At 49.3% G+C, this 21000-nt stretch overlaps 1 protein-coding gene across 2 annotated transcripts in view; it reads right to left on the bottom strand.

Moving 5' to 3' along the window:
- Positions 1 to 21000, bottom strand: part of STXBP1 (syntaxin binding protein 1) — a 73960-nt gene that overhangs the window by 7645 nt on the left and 45315 nt on the right. For both annotated transcript variants that reach the window (XM_059410759.1, XM_059410758.1), the window contains exons 6-18: positions 20635 to 20738; positions 18811 to 18959; positions 16933 to 17017; positions 16003 to 16133; positions 14636 to 14743; positions 12984 to 13044; positions 11404 to 11469; positions 10596 to 10676; positions 8550 to 8688; positions 7760 to 7869; positions 6365 to 6466; positions 4276 to 4361; positions 1247 to 1401 (exon numbers count right to left, since the gene is read on the bottom strand). In XM_059410759.1, coding sequence (XP_059266742.1) covers positions 1247 to 1401; positions 4276 to 4361; positions 6365 to 6466; positions 7760 to 7869; positions 8550 to 8688; positions 10596 to 10676; positions 11404 to 11469; positions 12984 to 13044; positions 14636 to 14743; positions 16003 to 16133; positions 16933 to 17017; positions 18811 to 18959; positions 20635 to 20738 — 1377 coding nt within the window. The remainder of the gene's footprint in view (positions 1 to 1246; positions 1402 to 4275; positions 4362 to 6364; positions 6467 to 7759; positions 7870 to 8549; positions 8689 to 10595; positions 10677 to 11403; positions 11470 to 12983; positions 13045 to 14635; positions 14744 to 16002; positions 16134 to 16932; positions 17018 to 18810; positions 18960 to 20634; positions 20739 to 21000) is intronic.

Raw genomic sequence — 21000 nt, forward strand, 5'->3', positions numbered from 1 at the left:
GGCTGTGACAGCTTCTGCCCAGGAAAGCTGCATTTGAGCTGAAAATTATCAGACGTGTGCATGCAACACACACACACACACACACACACACACACACACACGAGTAGGAGATAGCTTTATCACGGGGTCCATGTAACAAAAAGGAGAAAACAGTACAGGGAGAAGTAGTGACCAGGTGGGGAAGTTCCAGGGAGTGGGGAGGGGGAGGAGAGGATGTCCAATCTCTCCACTGAATGGTGGTCTCTAGAAAGGGGTCGACAGTGCGAGGTCCATCTTGACACACCTGGGAATGGCCACATGGACTGGTCTGCAGAACCTGGTCACTCTGAGAGCTGGGGGGCACTGTGACCGGGTTGCCCCAAAGCAGAGGTGTAAAATGGACACAGCTTGTAGAGGTGAGGGAAAGGCTAGGGCAGTATGTGCTGACAGCCTTTAGTCAATCAAGGTCAAGAGGCTCCCTGGGCAGGTGTAATCCATTTTGTTAAGGGCAAGATGGGGCCAAAAAAGGCATTGAGAGAAAGCATGATTTTTCTCAGCTTGCTCTTCCCCTGCCAGCCCTAGAAACTGTGGAAAGCAGTAAAGTCTTCCACCGCCTTAATTCAGCTCTAATGAGTTGCTTCCTTTCTTCTTGAAAGGAAACACCAGAAAGGGTACGGCCGACCTAGAAGTGGTAGGAACTGTAAGGCGGCGGGGCCCCTTCGCAGAGTCCGGCAGTCGGGCAGTATGTTTCGGGCAATATCTGCTCTCACGCTGTGTCTGTCCGTCTCCAACTGACACGTAAAGGAGGGGGCGAAAATTTACCTTCCATTCATTAAGCATCTTCTGGATATGAGGCCCAATGCTAGGAAAATGCAAAGTCCCACCTCAGGCTCAGCGTAAGGCTTATTATAAGTGGGTGTTCTTAACCCCGCTGGGTTGGGTAAGGAAATCACGGTCCACCCAGAGGTGGGGCACTTGCTCAAGGTGACCCACTTGGCAGTGGCCGAGCAGGGACGGGAGTCTGGGCGTGTTGGAGTCTGTGATCGGGCGCTCCCCACCGCTTGCAGCTGCCTCGCATCACGAGACCCAGTGCAGACAGGAGGAAAGAACCCTTGGCCCCTTAGCTGCGGCTGTCCACAAACGTGGCTAGAGACTAAGTTTTGCAGGGGCAATGGAGAATCGAAGACAGAATGAAACACCGAAGCATGGAATGGGTCAGAGTGCGATGAAGCAGCCCCTTCCGTCGGGAGTACACGCCCCCACTCACCTATTAGCACTTCCCACTTTCCATTGGCTTGGGTCACCTCGTAAGCACAACGCATCTCATTCAGGCTCACGCCCCCAAGGATGAAAATAATGAGGCGGGGACCACTGCGGTACTCCCCTGGGGCCTTATTCTTATGCCAGTGCCCATAGCGGGCGCTGGGGTCCCGGGGAGAGGGAAAAGAGGAGAGGGAGGGAGGGAGAGAGAGGGAGAGAGAGAGAGAGATTAATTATGTTTATCTGCACTGAAGTATTTAGTATTCCATACCTCAATGACTTATTCACACATTCGTCTGCACACCAGTGACCGGAACAGAGTAGTAGAAGTGTTGGTCCAGCTGAGCCGCTGTGCACGTTATCAGAGGGTCTGGCGGCCCATGCTGTAAGCCTGTCACTCTCTTGGAAACATACAGGCGACAGGCAGGCTCAAGTTAGCTTTAAAGTTTGACGTGTTACATCCCACAGCTTCGCCCCTCACGGTGGTTGAGGAGCTTCTGCTCTCGAGCGTACAGGTTTCTGGACGTGTCTGGGACACTCTGCCGGCAGTGAGCGGTGACGACGGAGACACGGGCCGTCTTCAGGTTGATGCGGATTCCCGCACTGAGCACAGGCCACGGTCTCCCCCAGCACCGGGGTGGCAACCTGAGGGCGAGTCAGCTGTGTCCACCAAGAGCTCGCAGCTTAACTGGGGTGGGTGGGGAGGAGGAAGCAGGCTGGGATCGTGCTACCAAGGAGCTCAGTGCTACCGGGACACACACAGGCGAGCTCAGTGCTACCAGGACACACACAGGGGAGCTCAGTGCTACCAGGACACACACAGGGGAGCTCAGTGCTACCGGGACACACACAGGGGAGGGCCTTCTAGCACCATTTGGGCCTCACTGAAGAAGTCTTCCCAAGAGATGGGACACTGAGCTGCCCCTGAAAGGCATTTCAGTGGTGGGACGGTTCCCAGAGGGGTTCCCCTGCCCCTGGGCTTCTCTTAGAAAGTGTTCACCTTATCCTTAGAAATAACGAGAAATGAGTTGCTTCCAGGTTAAGAAAATGGGGGAAACAAAACAAAAAGAAAAACAAGGAGAGCGAGTCTCTACTGAAATTTCCACCCTTATCCCTGACTCTTGACAGCATTAAAGTCACTTTCCAATCCTGAAGGTGCTGGGGGTCAACCCAGAGAGAGAATCCTTTGACAGCCTGCCACCGTCAGCCCGCCTCACTGCAGCACTACCGGGAATTTTGAATTTCACCCCGACGTTGGCAATCAACATCCGGCCTCCACTGGTGTCAGAGGGGATGCGCAATGCCACAGGGGCCACGTGGGCCTCCAGCCTCAGCCCGGGATAAGGTCTGAAAGTGAGGGCTGGGAGGCAAGAGAGAAGACGGGCAGGCAGAGCACGAGCAGGGAGCATGGGGAGGTCATCCGGCAGGGCATGCTAGTCCAGGGCCCCGGCACGCCCTCTTAGGAGCTGCGAGCTCCTGTTCCAAGCTCAGGTGTTCACTGGCAGCTGCCAGGAGCCACACCAGGCTCTCGCTGTTGGAGAAAAACAGCGGCACCCTGGCCGGCTGCCACCCCAGGAAAGGTGCTGCTCTGGGTCAGGGAACAGCCTGGACCACACGGACGAGAGAGGTCAGGAAGAGCCTGGAGGCGAAAAGCCTTCAAGGCTCATCACAGAGCAAAGCAGGCTTCCCGAGGCTCGGCAAGGAGGGGAAAAAGAGGACATGCTTCTGAAAACAGATCCTGGAAGATGCCGTGAGTGACCAAGAAGATGGAGTGCTGGAGAACCCGGGGAAAGAAGCATGGATTGCAATCTACTTTCAACTCCAAGCTGAAACGTCTGAGCACCACCAGGTGTGTAAACCCAGTAAACCCAAGGCATCCACACTTCCACCATCTACATATCCATCAAGAATGATTCGGAGAAATGCAGCTCTGTGCAGACCACGTGTTCATCCCCTTCTTAATTAACTCTAGAAGTAACTCATCACAAGTGAAAGCAGAACACACTGAGCATCTACTTTGTGCCAGGCTCTGTTTTAGCAACACAAATCCTCACTCTCACAAGGCTGACATTCTAGCTGGGGGAGATTGGCCGTAAACAAGAGAAACGCAAACACTTGATGTCGTGCTGGTTTAAACTACGGAGCGGACAGAAAAGTAACAGGGGAGACGAGGTACTGGGGGGAGGCTAGCACTTTTTTTCTTTATTTTCTATAACACCTTTACTGAGAGATCATTCACGTCCTGCGATTCCCTCATTCGATACGTGCAATTCGGTGGCCTTCAGTACAGTCACGGAACCATGGACCGTCACCAGTCAATTTCAGGCTATTTTCATCACCCCAGAAAGAAAGTCCATACCCATTAGCAGTCACTCCCCATCCCCAGCAATCTCTCTTCTACTTTCTGTCTCTACAGACTTGCCCACTCTGGACATTTCAACGTGTGGACTTTTGTGACTGGCTTCTTACACTTCATATAGTGTTTCCAGGCTTCACCTATGTTGTGGCACATGTCAGTGCTTCATTCCTTTCTTTGGCTGGGTAATATTCCATTGTATGGACACACCATGTTTTGTTTACCCATTTATCTGTTGAAGGAAATTTGGGTGGTTTCCACTTTTGAGCTGTTATGAATAGTGCAGCTAGGAACACTGGTGTAGTGTAATGTCTAAAAGGATAGTTAGGGAAGGTGGAGGAGATAAGGGGCAAGCCACGTAGATATACCAGTAGATATACTGGGGACAGATCATTTCAGGCAGAGGGGAAAGCAAGTGCAAAGGTCCTGAGGCAGAAGTAAGCCTGTATGCAGAGAAGGAAGCTAGCATGGCAGAAGTGGAGAGAACGAAGGGAGGAGTAAGGAATGAGTCAGAGTGGAGTGGGAGCCGGAGGGTGAAGGGCCTGCGCTCCGGCTGTGATGAGAAGCAGTGGGAGGGTTCCTGTGGATACTGCTGCTTCCTAACAGAACTACCCTGTGGCTGACAATGTACCAGAGATGGTCCCACTTCTCCCCCTCACTGGCTCAGGGTTCTCACTCACCTGACTGCGGTGGTACTAAAGGAGGCAGAGGAGCGCGTAGAGATGTAAGGGTAGTGCTTGGTATCAAGTTTGTCTTCAATAGTGTCCTGGAAAGAAAAGAGACAGATCTTTGGATTTTGCCATTTGTTTGAGAAGGGCTGACAGAACCAAGGCAAGATGATTCAAAGAACAAGTCCCTTAGCACAGTGACACGGCCAAGTTTGCAACGACCAGAGCTCCCCCGCCCTGCTGCCCGTTGCAGATGCCTCGTGTTGTGCTCCGCAGGGCCAGACGCTCTACAACAGTCTGGTGCACTGAGATCAGTCTACAGGTCTGCTTCTTTAAGAGAAGTTTAAAAAATAAAAACTGCAGTGGGGAGCCTGGTTGGCTCAGTTGGAAGAGCAGGCGACTCTTGACCTTGGGGTCCTGAATCCAAGGCCCATGTTGGGTGCAGAGATTATTAAAAAAAATAACCTTAAGCAAAACCAGACCACATTAATTTTCCTTGATTCTCTTCTGTTTTTTCTTTTTCTTTTATATTCTATGTGAGGTGCGGATGCCGCATTCTGTCCAAAAAAATCCTGACACTTGCCTTCAGTCTTGTAGAATCTAGGCACAGGCAGAATCTCACAGGCAAGACCAAACCTTACACCTTCAGTTTTCCAAGGGTTTAATTATGTGGTGGGTGGATTCCAGCTATGCACCTCCTGCTGCCTAGAAATCTCCACTCCTCTTAACAGCTACCATGTGAAGCCTACACATGTCTTCAGGGGGCTGGGGGGAGGGGAAGGAAAAGGAAGCAGAGGACAAAGGAGCACATGAGACAGAGGGGTGGGCTTTAATTACACTGCAAAGAAATGTGATTGGTTTCTAGATGTTCATGTTCACCCATCCTTTGGGATTGTGGGTTTAAAAATAGGAAGTTGGGGCGCCTGGGTGGCTCAGTGGATTAGGCCGCTGCCTTCAGCTCAGGTCATGATCTCAGGGTCCTGGGATCGAGTCCCGCATCGGGCTCTCTGCTCAGCAGGGAGCCTGCTTCCTCCTCTCTCTCTCTCTGCCTGCCTCTCCGACTACTTGTGATTTCTCTCTGTCAAATAAATAAATAAAATCTTTAAAAATAAATAAATAAATAAATAAAATAAAAATAGGAAGTTGACTCAGTACACACATTTAAAATATACTTATTTTAACATATAAGTCAGCAGGAACATGGACTGTTTGAATTGACAAAGGAATTCTGGGAAAGACCCTTCATTGTCAGGACCCCAGTCTTGTCCACCTATAGAGAGCAGGAGCTGGACAGCGTAGCTCCAAGACCCACGCCAGAGATCTATGAGGCAGGATTCTAAGCAGGGTTTCTCTGAGCTACAAACAGAGAGCAGAAGGACAACTCACATTCACAAATACGAAACATGTACTATATGCAAGGCACTGAGCCAAAGGACACGAGGTGAAGGCAGAGGTCGAGGTATAAAAAGCTGACGCCAAACACTGAACGGATACGTATACGTAAAGGGTATCCCCGACACACACTACAGGAGACGGGGGCAGCCTCTGTGGTGCTGGGCGGTCAGACAGGGGCAGTGTGTGGGAACAGTCAGAGCTGACGGGGACTTTGAAGGAAGGCAGGGCTCAGAAGTGGAGAGGGAGAGCACCACAGGCAAGGGATGGATGTGAACAGAAGAGCAGAGGCAGAAACACGCCTGTGGGGTCCCTGACTGATGCGGAGTCTTAGGGAAGGACTGGCTCAGGTCGCATCCCTAAGGCCACTCCACACCTGCACCCTTGGAGAGGCACCTGCTACCCATCTGACGTGTACATGCTGGGATGTGTTTGGTTCTTTGGATACAGCACCATCGAGGGGTCTCTACTATGGGGCTATGTCATAGGGGTCATGGGGGTCTGCATCTAATAACCTCTTCCTAAACCCTCAGGACAAGGCTGTGGGGCCTAAAAGAGCCCTAAGATCGGATACAAATCCTCCTGGACAGATAAGCCCAAGCTATCCCTGCCGCCCCACAGCAGGTGAAGCCACAGCCTCTAGGCTTGGACGTGAAGAGCCCTGGCCCTGGCTATCGCCCCCACACCCACACAGCCCTTCCTTGCTGACCTCCATGATGTCTTTAATGATCGGAGTCCACCGCGAGAGCTGGTAGGTCTGCTCGCTGATGCGCTCCTTCCGCTCTGGCTTGCTCCTACGGCGCAGTGTGGACTGAGGGCAAACACATGTGAGATTAGATGGAGTCATGGGTCATTTGGGCCCCTGAGACTTTGCTGGCCCTTGGAAATTGCTCCTGAGGACTCCTTCCGAGAGTCAGCACAGGCAGAGTACAAAGTGGGAGGGGTTTTCCTGGAAAAGTTCAGCATGTGCCTCTTAGGCTTTTGCCCAAGAACTTGGAGCAAACTTGGTTCTTTAAAGCCATTAAAAATGACAAATGTGGATCAAACATTTAAGTGGCATTCAGATAAATCCTGGTAGTGGGGCCCCGGGAGGCTCAGTCAGTCAAGTGTCTGACTCTTGGTTTCAGCTCAGGTCATGATTACAGGGTCATGGGATTGAGCCCCGCTTCAGGCTCTGTGCTCAGCGGGGAGTCTGCTTGAGATTCCTTCTCCGTCTGCCCCTCCCCCAACTGGCAAATACACTCTCTCTCTCCCTGCCTCCCGTCTCTGTAAAATAAATAAAATCTTGGAAAAAAAAAAAAAATCCTGATTCTTACAAACAGAGTTTGCTTTTAATTATAGGAGAAAATGCTGCTTTAGATAGGACTTGGTCTTTGATTTTGCTTCAACAGTCCAGGTGCACAAGTAAACCATCTCCACTCCTATTTGGGTGCCTCTTGTGAACAAAGGTCTAAAAACACCAAACTATATCCAGTTCGAGGTCCCTGGTCTGGACTCCAGGACAAAGTTTTTGACTCTAAGATTCCAAAAGAAGTACAATTTCAACTCCGGCGTTAGGGCACTGCTGTGTGACTGACAACCCTAGGAAGAAGCTATACACTGAGGTTCCTAGCAGAGAGCTCTGAAGAGGGCTCAGGCCTCCTCCTCCAGTTCTGGAGTCCCTGTGCTGTGTGGCTGGGCTTCCCAGACACCCTGTCCTGGCCTGGTTCTGAATCATCACCAGTGAAGGACCAAGTGGCAAACCTGCTTGATGCTAAGCATTGTGTTCTTGCCCTCACAGAAGATGCTAGACCTGGGTGTGCAAAGGTATGCTGAGCCAGACTAACCTCAAGACCCAGAGGATGAAGCTAGCGGGACTCCTGTCTGGGGCCGGTTTCAGAAAAAAAAAAAACAGCTCAGCTTTAATGACTCTGTACAAATCCTGGTTCTGGGAGTTACACTTCTATTTTAGTACATCTCTATGCCTTTATTCCCTCCAATTTTATGCTTTCTCTTTCTCAGTGTTGAGTGTATCACAAGTCACCTTAAGTAAATCAGGGAGAAAAGATAAGACAACAGCTTCCCTTCTGCCTCTCCCTCCCCATAGGCAAGGCTGGCCCCTTACATCAGTGACGATGGGCACCCCCAGGTGAGCCATGTTGGTGATGATCTCGCTGTCCTCCGGGGGGATTTGGGCGTGCTGGATCAGTTTATTCAGGTTCTCCTCAGTGATGCCTGTGAGAACAAAGCCCCCGGTCACCGCACCTGGCCACTGTGTGATGACACAGTCAGAAGCAGAGCCGATCACCTTGGTGGGACTGTGCCCATTCTTCTAAGAGTGACCAGAAATGAATCTTCACCACATCAACTTTACTACAAGATGAGGACAAAATCAGCATTTCGATTCCATTCTAGCCACTCTGTCCCAGGCTATGACCAACAGCAACTGCCCCATTATGGTCTATATTTCTTTCCATCTGTCTCCTGGTTCCCAGCCACCCCTGCCCACCCCACCCACACTTAAGTCAAGAGTCTCAGTGTCCATCTCCTGCATAGCAGACACTTATGGGCAACTATGATGTGGGTAAAAATCAGCTATTTAAAGGCAGAGATTACCGATGTGACGCAAGCATCTGGAGACGTGCCCTCACAAACTGGCTTTGCGGTCAGTGGCCTCTCCCGACTCCCACCCAGCCCTTCCACGGATGCCACAGCTTTATTCCCTCTGGAATTCATTGCCCCCAGCTGCAACTCATTTGCTTACATCTCCCCAGGGGTAAAGAGCCCCCAGGATCTCCGTATTGAATCCCCTGTCCATGTCTCCTAAACTACTTTTCCACTTTGTCTTCTCTCTCCCACCTGCCTCGTTGGCCCAAGGAAGGGCCTCTCCCGCTTCTCTGTCCCACCGTTCCTACCATTCTTCAAAAAGATGTAGAGAAGGATGATGCGGATTTTGTCATAAGTGCTGACATTTGCATCCAGCAGAATGGGGACGATGGCTCTCATGGGGTCCTTGATCTTCTCCCCTTCAGCATCTGTGCCCATGGCCAGGTCCTGCAGAAACACACGACGTTGGCCCCACGTGTGGGGACAGTCTTGGTGGATGGGAACTATTAGACAGTTGGTGGTCCGTAAGTGGGATTTGTCCCTTGGCTGGGGAAGGTCCTATGTAGGGGCTTCTGCTTCACGACGCCCCGTCCTCAGCACTGGCGTCATCAGCATTGTTTCCTATGGCGTCAGTGAGAAGTATTGACAGCCCCAGGGTTCACTTTGCAAAAACAGAAACCACCGTGATTTTTTTCTGCCATCTTTGAAGGCAGGCAGCTCCCTCCGGGTGAGTGGCAGCGTACCTGCGCCAACTCCTCAGGTCAAGCCTCAATCCTGGTGGGGCCTCTAGATGTACGAAGCCCTGCTGAGGAATCAGGGCTGAAAGAGCTGCACTTCCCACACCAGACAAGCTTTGGCATTTTAAGGGGCCGCTGCCGGGCTAGACTCTTCCCATGCTCCCCGTTGGCGCTGTAAGACATGCTTTTTGAGTTTTAGCTACTCTAGGTTTTTGACCTGTTTTTAATCTTCCAACCACTTTTAGGGCGAGGAAGAAAACAAGGACTCCTGGACCACAAATCCAACCCAGGCAGATGAAGGAGGAGAGAGGGGCTGGCAAAGGAAGACGAGAGAGCACCAGGACGCCCCGCTTCAGGACTCGGGCAACGGTCAGATCTGCTGTGGAGGGGCCAGAGAGGGTGGCCTCAGCAAACCAAGAACCCTTCACTCTGTTCTCAGAGGCCAGCGGCTGCCACTCCCCCCGGAGCCGGGACAGGACTGGCCTTCATGAAGATTCCCACCTCTAAGACCCCACGAGTCCACAACTGTCTCGTCTCAAGTTCGTGGTCTGTCCGGGTTGAGGACGGTGAGCGCCCCCAGACCCCTTCACTTCTCAGAGCTACCACCAGCCTCAAAGTTGTTTGTTCAGCGGGACCGAGTCTAATACTCTAGATCTAAAGGGCCATTTCTATGTAACAAGTTCAACAAATACTATGGAACACTTCCGAAAAAAAGTACTTTGCCAAGGATTCACCTTGACCACATTTTTACTGATATAGGGATACCCTATTTCCGGACAATCCAGTTCTTTTGGAGAGGATACCCTGTGCTTGCCAAGATTGTCCTTGAAACTGACGGACTCTCTCAGGGCCACCTCCCCTTGGAAGAGCGTAAGTGAATCAGGACAGGTCCGACAAACCCAAGCTGGCCTGTCACATCACACCAGAATTTGTAAATCTCAGCTGCACACCGAGAACCCGCGCTGTTCTTTCCCACTGAGGCTTCACGCTCACCTAATGCCCTCCCTTGCCGTAGCAGCTGGCCCTAGCTAAGGAACGTTCTCATACTTGGAAAACGGAAGGCCAAGTTTAGTGACTCCACACAACACTCCTGGAAAATGTGCCAACATTGTTATTTCCCTTTGCAGATGAGGAAAATAAAGCAGAAATAGGCACATCAAACAAATCAGTGACAGAGATAAAACTCACATCCCAAACTGCTGATTTTCAGTCCTAATCGTGATCAGGGAGGCTGTGAGTGAGTTTCTAACATGCTACTGCACTAGCTTTTCTCAGCATCTAGGTCTCCAAAGCTGGTGTGGCCATGGCAGGAGAAAAATACACTCAGAATATAAAACTCAGCCGGCCTTGTCAGTATAGGGTTCAGAGATCCATTTATCTCTCTAGACATTCCGGGGAGCCAGTAGAAAGTCAGACATGCAAAATCCAAATGACACAGCATTCCAGACCAATCTAGTCCCTACCATTGAGAGCGGAAGTGCACTGATTGGCTCCAGAGTTGAGACAACGTGATCTAGTAGACTTCTATATCCTATGATTCTGCAGGATGTTCAAGGTCAGACGTTACAATTCAGCTGGGTCAATGGGCATGGCAGAAAGAGAAGGAAAGGTTCCTACCTGCTCTACCCGGCAGAGTTTATCCACAGTGCCTTGGTAATGCTTCATGCAATCCTCAGCCAGGTGCAGGTGAGTCGAATACTGGGAAAAAGCAGAGAATGTGTGATCAAGAAATCACTCACTGGCTTATGCCATATTTCCTGAGCTCCTACTACGTATAAACACTAGGCAGTGCAACGGGGAGATGCCAGCCTCATAAAGGAGATAAAATGTGCATTCCAGCAGGAAGGCAAACATCATGACAGAAAATTCTGTGTGTCGAGAGAGGGGGACAAGCCACATTCTCAAGGAGGCAAGTGGAGGGAGGAATCTTTTATGGGGATGGGGTGGTATGATGGTTCTAAGTGTGTCCACGAGTTCTTGGAGAGCCCTCCTTCTGGGAGGTGGAGCTTAACTCCTCCCTCCTTGGGCATCAGTGGGATTCAGACTTGCTTCTAACAGAGAGTATGGAGGACATGATGTAGGACACCCCAGGTCAGGATGGAAAAGGCTCTGTGACTCCCTCCTGGCTCTCTCCCTCAGGTCATTCATGCCGGGGGAGGCCAGCTGCCACGTCATGAACACGCTCAAGCAGCCCAGAGTAGGGGCCTGTGATGTGAGGAACTGAAGGATATAGAGAGACAAAGATGAAGAGGAGGAAAGAAAGTCACAGCAAATAAGCTATCCAGCCTTTCAGCTTTTCCTAGTAAAACTGGAATTTGATTAAAAACCTGTGGATTTCAATGTATCAGTCAGTGAGGCTCTGAGAGGTCTTACTGCAACTGCTGATATCCTCAAGATTCAAATCCATTCTTTGGGATCGTCGTACCTTGCTGAGCTCTTTCTGGTACTGGGGCATCTTCTTCAACATCTGGGACAAGTCCCGCATGGTGGTCTACAAGGGGAAGGAAAATATATAATCTCAGTCCAATGGCCTTGACCTAAGAGGCTGTGCAAGGGTGGTGGGCACAGGGCAGGACAGTAGCCAGCACCAGACTTCCCAAAAGCATGCTCAGAAATTCTCAAAATGAATCTGTTAAACCTGAGATCACTGAGGGTTTGGATTTCCAGGCCTCTGGTTCAAAAAATTATTGATCCAAATACCATGAGTATCTTATAGGTGGGGAACTGAACTCCAAAGTATAGCAATCATGTTTTATTTATTGGACTAGAAAGTTACTGAGAGCATAGTTTTTGCCAGGAAAGAGCAACTGGTCTTCTCTGAGCTGCTTTTCTGCATACTCAGCTCAAGTAGTCTTGAAACTGAGTTCCCATTTCATCACAGCAGGAAGGCTACAGTTGTGTAGACAGGTAGGAAGAAGGTGGGAAAGGGCTGAGATGTGCATCTTGACAGGTGAAAAGGGGTCTGTTTACTTGCTAAACTGTGTGGCCCACCTAAATCCATTCTTATCCAACAAAAATTTACTGAATTACCACTATATGCCAGGTTAGGTGCTGGAGATACAAGAACAAAACAAACAAAAAAAAGAGAAATTCTTGCCTTTGCAGAGCTACCGTCTAGCAGAGGAGCCATTCCGACTTCAGAAAATCATGAATGTGGGTGCATAAGTGCATAGAGGCCCCTCACTGGTCTAGGGAGGAGTGGGGAAGGTTTTCCTGAGAAAATGATGCCTGAGCCTAAGGACCAGGACTTCACGAGGCAAGGCCCAGGCAAGGAACTCAGGCATGACTGGAGCAAGGTGGTGGTTGCAAGAGGGTGGGGGGCAGGCCTAATGGCCCAGTGCTGTAAGGTGTGTCCATGGGTGAGACTTGATTCTATTGGGAACAGAGTCACCAAATGGTGTTAAGCAAGGGAGTGACACAGTCAGAGCTGTATTTGCCTTGGCCACGATGGCTAAGCCACCTCTGACGAACAGTCAGGGTAAGGAGAGGACTGGGCAAGTTATGAGTTCCAATTCTACCACAAGCTAAAAAACGGTTTCATGGTTCTCTTGCTTAAACTGAATTACGATCTACAATAGTGAAGATTAATCTGCAGAGTAACAAAATGAAGATCTCTACAAACATCAAAAGATGGAGGCTTTGATCTCAACCTTGAAGGCAAAAATAAGACAAAGTGATATTAGATAAAGAGGGCATTATGCGGGGTGCCTGGGTGGCTCAGTGGGTTAAAGCCTCTGCCTTTGGCTCCGGTCATGATCTCAGGGTCCTAGGACTGAACCCCACATCGGGCTCTCTTCTCGGCAGGGAGCCTGCTTCCTCCTCTCTCTCTGCTGGCCTCTCTGCCTACTTGTGATCTCTGTCTGTCAAATAAATATATAAAATCTTAAAAAAAAAAAAAAAAAGAGGGAATGATGACCCCCTAACTCCCTAGTCTTGTCCCAAGGAGGCGCCCTGCCAGCCAGCTCCCAAAGAGAAGACAGGGATTAGCCTAAATGACGTGTTTACCTTCTCTCCAGTGTTCATTCTCTTGCTGGAAGAAAAATCTTTCAGGGAACGGGTGACTTCCCTAGAAGACAAAAGGAGGCAGCTAAGTTTCATAGCAATACCTTGGGCCTCCACGTGGATGCTACAGAAGCCATGTGAGTCTTCCTTTAGGAACATGTGGCAACTTTCCCTGCCAGTAAGGTATGCACTTAAAGTGATTTTTCTAAAGAAAGATTTTATTCATTTATTTGACAGAGAGAGAGCAGGAGAGCACAGGGAGGGGGAGTGGCAGAGGGAGAGGGAGAAGCGACTCCCCACTGAGCAGGGAGACAGACTGATGCGGGGCTCCATCCCAGGACTCTGGGATCATGATCCGAGCCAAAGGCAGACACTTAACAGACTGAGCCACCCAGGTGCCCCTTAAAGTGATTTTTGAAGAAGAGAGAGAGGGATACAACACTTTCCTAACTAACATTCTAAACCAGGGTCTCAGGGGTGTGTGTGTGTGCGTGCGTGTGTGTGCATGGGATTATCTGAGAGAAGAAATTATTAGTACATCTATCTATGTTTATTTTACTCTATTCTTCTTAAATTCATGTTTCTATATACTGTAAAACATATATTTTACAATTAATTATATACTTAATTCATAAATAAACTTGCATATTAGAAATAGGAAGCAACATTTTCCTAAGACTGAGTGATCCAAAAAGTTTGGGGACCACTTTTCTGAACAACTGAACTATCCAGGCTATGTTATTTTCCCATTCTTTCTTGTGAATACACTGAGGATATCACCAACTCAATGTAATAAAATGTCTTTCTGCAAAAGCAGAATTGCTATCTGGTGTTAAACACATTCAGGTGTTAGGGGCACCTAAGTGACTCAGTAGGTGGGTCATGGTCTTGGGGTCCTAGGCTCAAACCCCACACTGGTCTGGTGGAACTCCCTTCTCAGCGGGGAGTCTGCTTCTCCCTCTACTTCTGCCCCTCCACCCCTGCTTGAGCTCTCTCTCTCTAATAAATAAACAAAATCTAAAAAGAAAAAAAAAATTTAGGAGTTTGAAACATTTTCAGAGCAAGGTACAGGTTCCATATATACCCATCAGCTCTTGCTTGGAAATTTTAGGGATGACAATAGTGGAAGAAGATTACCCATCAGCTATATAAAAGAAAATCAAATTGATGCAGCGGAATCTGGATCTTCCAATGGAAGAAATTGGCTTCCTTGCTTGCTTGCTTGCTTGATTTTTAAGTAAGCTCCATGTCCAATGTGGGCTTGAACTCATGAACCTTAGGTCAAGAGTCGCATGTTCTACTGACTGAGCCAGCCTGGCGCCCCAGGGACTGGCTTTAAACATTTAGTGTGTACAAAGCATTTCCTGAGAGCCATGGATGTTTCCTAAAAATACTAAGAGCAACCTGAACACAGAGGGGGTTTTCTCACTTGGTGAAGCTTGTGCGGCTGGGGCTGGGATTAGAAGGGATTCATCAGCACAGTCGGCTCGCTGTGATGTCATCCACTGAGCAGCTCTGCGCAAGTTGCCAGGGGTGTGCACATCAGCAACTGCCACCCGGAGAAAGGTTTCGCCCTGTACTCTGGGGTGAGCCCTGGAGCTGGGCTGGGGGGCTGGCTGGGGTCCCTGGGGAGGGGCGGAGGCAAGGGCTCTTACTGGGACACTTCTGCGATGTGCTTGTGGCGCAGTGCTATCCAGAGGTCATCATCCTCGTCCAGGAGCACTTCCTTCACCCGTGCCTCTCCGATGCCGCTCGTCTCGTACCTAGGGAAGAGATATTCCCCATGAAATTCATCCAGCCCCCTCTGATTTATAACAGACAAGAGCTTACAGTCCTCAGCAGACAGATGTTCTCATGGATGTTTCCACCACAGGCCTACGACCATCTGATGGGTCATTGTCCATCGCAGGTGTGCAGGCTCAGCACCTGACACAGCAGCAGTTTCTCAGGCAGGGAAAGACCCAGAGTCAATGCACTTGAAGCTCTGTTTTAAAATCTGCAGGGTTGGGGCACCTGGGTGGCTCAGTGGGTTGAGCCTCTGCCTTCGGCTTAGGTCATGATCTCAGGGTCCTGGGATTGAGCCCCGCATCGGGCTCCGCATCGGGCTCTCTGCTCAGTGGGGAGCCTGCTCCCCCCTCCGCCTGCCTCTCTGCCTACTTGTGATCTCTCTCTCTCTCACTGTCAAATAAATAAATAAATAGAAATAAAATAAAATCTGCAGGGTCAGCTGGTATGGGCTCAAGTCAGGATACAGGTGGGTTCAGAGCTACTTATAAGGAATCAACAAAGATTATGCTTGCTCCTTCCTGGGACGGACTGACACCATCCTCACATGTGTGCTACCTAAATTTCCAGTTTTAAAATCAGGTGCCTGCAACAGGTCCTCGGCATATTTTTACATGTGAAATCACAAATGTCTAAGGGGAAAGCAAGAATTACGGGTACCAAAAGGGAGGAAAACGGATATACAGTCATATTTTTAGAACCTTCATTTTGAAACCACTATCTTTATGATTCATGTTATAAAACAAATGACATGAAGACAATACAGTCTGTTTCCAAAAAAAGAAAAATTCGTTTTTAGAAACTGAGTTTAGGGTGATTATTACCAAGAAAAGTGTTGTTTACAATGAAGAAAACAGCTCCTCTGCAAATAAAACTCAGTAACAAACTTCTACTGATAGATTTTATCACCATATTTCATGACAAGAAGCTTGAACTCTGAATAAGATATGTGCTCGCACAGACAACACGCACCCAACATATGAACCCTCAAGCAGGCTGTGAGCTGAGGTGATGTGAGCCATGAACTAAAGATCTAAAGTTCTTGTTCTCCCCCAAAGGGGCACAAGCTCCTGGCTGTTAATGCCAGGTAGATTTGGGAAACTCACAGAAAAGCTTGCAGGCTTATTAGCAAGACGATTTCAATGCACCCGCTTTCCAGAGGATGAAAGACATCCTTTCTCTTAGGTTAGGGGAGCATTTGGTTTGTTCGCAAAGCCGTCCTGGTCTGTACACTTACTTGTATACATCGTTTTCAATGGGCAGCAGGTCATAACTCATAGCCTGAAAAGTCAGTTCGTGAAGCACGGGGGAGCTAGGGTCGAAGCCGCGGTCCAGGATCAGGAGCTGGGAGCGCGCCTTGTCTGGGCCCTGGAAGGAGAGACACGGGGAAAGCTTCCGCAAGCCGCCTGTACAACTCCAGCCTCTCCCACTGGCACAGCTGCCCCTCCTGTCAAAGCAGTCCCACGAAGTGACCTCAGAGATCAAATCTACTAAAATAGCACTGACTAGTCCATTTGCTGCTTGATGGAAACACCAGTAAATACCATGCAAAAATCCAATATATCTATTTCCTAACAGGGGTCCTTTAAACTCAATCCAAAACTGTGCCCGGGGTCCGAGGTAAGCTTATGAAAGATAGCACCACCTGGATTTACTTATAAGTAGGTGACCCACCATCCAGTCTGCCTGGGTGACCCAGGGGGTTCCTAGGACCTGGGACTTCCAGTTTTAAGTTTATGATAGTGATAGAACAGTTGGGTCCTGCCTGCAGTGGGGGTTACGTGAGTCTCTACATGTGATGAAATCACACAGAACTGTTCACACATGCGAGCACACGTACAAACTAGTTGGATGTGATTAAGGGCTGAGATGGTGCCAACATCAATTTTCTGGCTTTGATACTGCACTATTGAGGGGGTTCCCAGGACGCAGGACTTCCAGTACTAACACTGGGAACATCTCAACAGAAACAGGCTTGGCACCTTGGCTACACTGAGCCAAATCTGTATCCCCCAGACCCAAGGGCTCAAGCATGTCACCAGAGTCCAGTGTGCGGGAACAGAAGCACCCATGCGCATGCTGTGAGCCACAGCGCTGTCCCCAGGACCGCCACACAGACACTGTGGTCACTTGGCGAGACAGCCACCGGGATCAAGTCCAGACTTACCTCTCCCATCGTTGGGTCATCGGCTTTGTAGGCATCGAGCTTGTCCTGGATTAGCTGAGCCAGCAAAGCATTGTCCTTGTATTCCCTGACAAAGGAGGAGTGACACAGAGTGAACTGGCTGTGCACCCGCCCACCCAAAATCACCAACTGCCCTGGGGGCGGAAGGCAGGAAGTTCGAGGAGGGTCCTGGAGATAAGCTTCACCTGTACTGTTCTACTCTGAGAATATATTCATGTATTATATACAAAATTTAAAATGACAAATAAAATACTTTGCTCACTGCCTGGAACATTTTCTAGCTCCTTTAAAAAAAAAAATCTAGATGGGGATAGAGGCGGTCTCTCTCACTGGCCTCAGAAACAACCGCGCTTCAGTAGCGGCTCCTGGCCATCCATCCACCCTTCTCTCGTGATCAGCCTGAGTCTCACCCACCCCGTTCTCACTTCCCTCAATTCAAATCCCCTTGGGTCTTGTTCCGTGTTGTTGGCAGGTGCTATTTCTGCTGGCAGAGCCAGAAAGATGTAAGTGAGAGCCTGTGAACCTTTCCCCATGGCTGGCCTGACAGCACTTCCCGGGGCTTCTCCCGATGGTAAGGAGTGTGCGGCTGCTGCCTGTCTCCTGGCCGGCTCAGTGCTCAAGCAGCTCCGTTCCCAGACCCCTCCTCCCATGAATGAACTCCAAGCTCCCCTGGCCCCAACAGGACATATAGCCTAGGCCCCCATTTCTTAATTTCCACCGGGCTTTGGTCAGCCAGTACCAACAATAGAGGGAGGGGCTTTTCCACGGCTGCAACACTCCAGCAGACCCGGAGTCAGTAAGGACAGGCAGCCACCTCCATCTTCAGCAACGCCGGCTCAGGCCCTTCACTCCCCCTGTAGTGGTCACCCCTCTGGGTCTCCCTGCTGTCCTCATCCCCACAGTACTGCACTCACTCTCCCATGCAAATCCCCCAGACGTCCCCACTGAAAACCACTGAAAGACACAATCCCAAGCATGGCCTCCAGGGCCTCCTGGAACTGCTTCAGAGTTGCGCCACAGCCCCACACAGACACTGTGCCAAAATGGCCAGAACGCCAATCCTCCCCAAATCTGCCCTTTGCTTTCCCAGCTCCAGACTTCCGTTCATCCCAATGGCAAGAGCCAACTGTCCACACAAAGTGCCCTGTGGCTCCTTACTGGTCTACTGAAATCCGAAACTACCTTCAAGACCTTGCTTAAATGTCACCTCTCCTCTGAAGCCCTTCTTGACCCTCTCAGCCCAAAAGACCCTCTCCTGACTCTGGATGCCCAGGTCCCTGGCTTGTCCTGTCCTCGGACTCTGGTCTCGCAGACCCTGTGGTTCAGGTGTGCACCACTTACACACACGTGTTGGTATGCCTGTTACCTACCCTCCACACAGATCAAGGGCTTCTAAGCACCAGGGCTGTGCCTTCAAGGTAAGTACTCCCCCTAGAACTTAGTACAGAGCAGTCAAGTAATAAGTGAATGATTTTATAAAATCTGGGGAATATGTCCTTTGGGGAATTATCCCTGTGTTTTATCTTACTCCAGAATACCTTTTACAAAGACAGTATTTGTTTTGAAAGGTTAGAAAGAGCTACAAAACCACAGTTAGCCTAGGCTGTGGTTACACAGGGGTTCAAAGCTAGCTATTCAGCCCCTGAATATATATCTTTCATGCCGTTTTCTGGATGCATTATTACATTTCACAATAAAATTTAGAGAATATCAAAAATATTGGAAGAATGATTATAAGCACAAGATACTCAAATCTTAACCCTCTTGAGGCAACTACCAGAGGAATCTCAAGACGGAAGGAAGCTCCTTGGCTGGTAGACACAGGGGAGGCCACGGAGGGCGGCCCGGCGCACTGCTTACCCCCGATACCGCACTGCTGGGTACTCCTTCAGGGTGGCACACAGGGTTGCAATCTGCTCTGCCAGGCGCTCCAGTATGGGATTCTTCATCTGAGCTTTGTGGGGACTGTAGAAGCTCTGGAAAGAGTCCGCAGAGTCCAAGGAATACACCTGAGAAGGAAGAGAAACAAGAAATAAAATTATCTCTATCTATCGTGTTTGCATCCAGAATGGTGAACTGTTGGGAGTTTCCTCCAACCTTGGTGGTGAGTCTAGCGATATGTGCTGGGTGTCTTTTGCAGGACAGGCATTGTGTTAAACACTTGGGAACTATCAGTGACCAAAACATGACTGTCCTCGAGGAGATGCAGTCTTCCAAGAGAATAACATAACCATAAACAATAGGCATAATGAAAAGTAAACTATATTGTGTGAGAAACTGGTGTAAGTGTATGAGAACATAACAGAGCAGGGAAAGAATGCTGGAGGGCAGCAGGGAGGGAGGAGAGCGGGCCTCCTTGAGAAGGTGATGTACAAGCAAGGGCTTGAAGGAGGTGAGGAGTTTCTCACCAGCAGGAGACTTCCACGTGGAGGCAATAGCTAGCGCCAAGGCCCTGCAGCAGGCCTGTGCTCAGAGTGTCTGATGAAAAGTGAGGAGGCCAGAAGAACAGGTGAGGAGGTTAGTGTGAGAACCTCTGGGCCATTATAGGTTTAGTTTTTATAAGTAAGGAATAGGGTGGAAATCATCTTGACTGGGGGCAAATAAAGGAGATTTTTATGGATTTAATACTTCCCTATCCTCAGGAATACTTTGTTAGTATTTTTCTTCTTATTCTAGAATAAAATTTCCTCTTAAATTACCTAGTCTATCAACCATCAGTATTTTCTCAGAATCTCACTTATGTAAACTACCCCGATTATCTAGAAAACCTGTGGTTAAAACGTTTATTACTTTTCAAAAATATATGAAATGTCATCTGATTGAACGCTAAAGTCGTGTTTTGTTTAATCCTGGTAGGCTCACACAGAGAAGAAAATCCTGCTTTCAAGCTGGAAACAGGTTTGATATTAAGTGCTAAGGGAAAGACTCTGTAGATTCTCACACTGTATGTTCTACATCCCTCCTTACCCAAGAACCGGTCACTCTCTGATGTCTGGAAGCTGATCTATAAAGATGCCATGAGCCACAACCAGCTTTTACAAAACGCCTAAGCGTTCTGTTAGTTTTGTTTCTTGTTTGCTGGGAGAAGACACATTCACCAATGTTACAAAACGAAGGCAGAAATTTTGTATGCTCTCCACAATCAGCTACACCTTTACTGGCTTAACAACTTATTTTTTTTCCCAAGGGGAGAGGTCTGTTACCACTCTGGCATCTGAAGTGTTAACAGCCGCCGCGGAAGGCTACCATCTGCTCCTGCCGCAGAGCATCAGGAAGGCGATCTCTGCACACACCAGGCTCCTGGGCGGCAGATGGGTGCCTTCTGATCCCTGCCCCTGCTCTCGTTCCTACTCTTTTGGGATTGGCTACCTTTGGTGACTCAAGGAGTCAGCCGGTAGGAGTGAACACCGTGAGCAGGGATGAAATGGACACGACGAAAGGATTAAAAAAAAAAAAAAAAAAGTCAGAAATAACCAGAGGACAGAAAGATGACGGCCTTGGGCAGACCTGAAAGGAGCTCTGTTTCAGTTCCATCCACATCCACTTACAACACAGGTCATTTGGCAATTCAGAATAGGATGTCTTCCTCCCCCACTCTGCCCATTGCATCCACCAGGACGTGCCAGAGCTCCTGCGAGAGCAGCGAGGACTCAGACTTTCTACGCACGCCGCACGCCGCCTCACCTGGGACTCGTAGGGCAGAAATGCAATGTTGATTTCCGTCAGAGTTTTGATGACTTTGGCGGCTCGAGATTTCACCAGCTCATTAAACAGGGCGTCTGGACAAGCTGCAAGAAGGACAAAAGGCCACAGATTCACCTGTCCGCTTGCGGGTCCATTTTGACAGTTGCACACATCTGGGGGATATTCTATTTTAATAGCATTTTAAGAAGTCAACTAGAAAGTTCGTCCCATCCTAGAATATCTCCTATCTCTAGGATACAAAAGGAACGTAGAACCACCCAAAAGGCCCTCAACATCTAAGAGAGAAGCAAATGGCAAAAAAGACTGAGGTACTGAGATAGTGATATTAGCTAATGAGCTAATAAA

This window comes from Mustela nigripes, chromosome 9 (assembly GCF_022355385.1).
Source record: "Mustela nigripes isolate SB6536 chromosome 9, MUSNIG.SB6536, whole genome shotgun sequence".
Lineage (NCBI taxonomy): Eukaryota > Metazoa > Chordata > Mammalia > Carnivora > Mustelidae > Mustela > Mustela nigripes.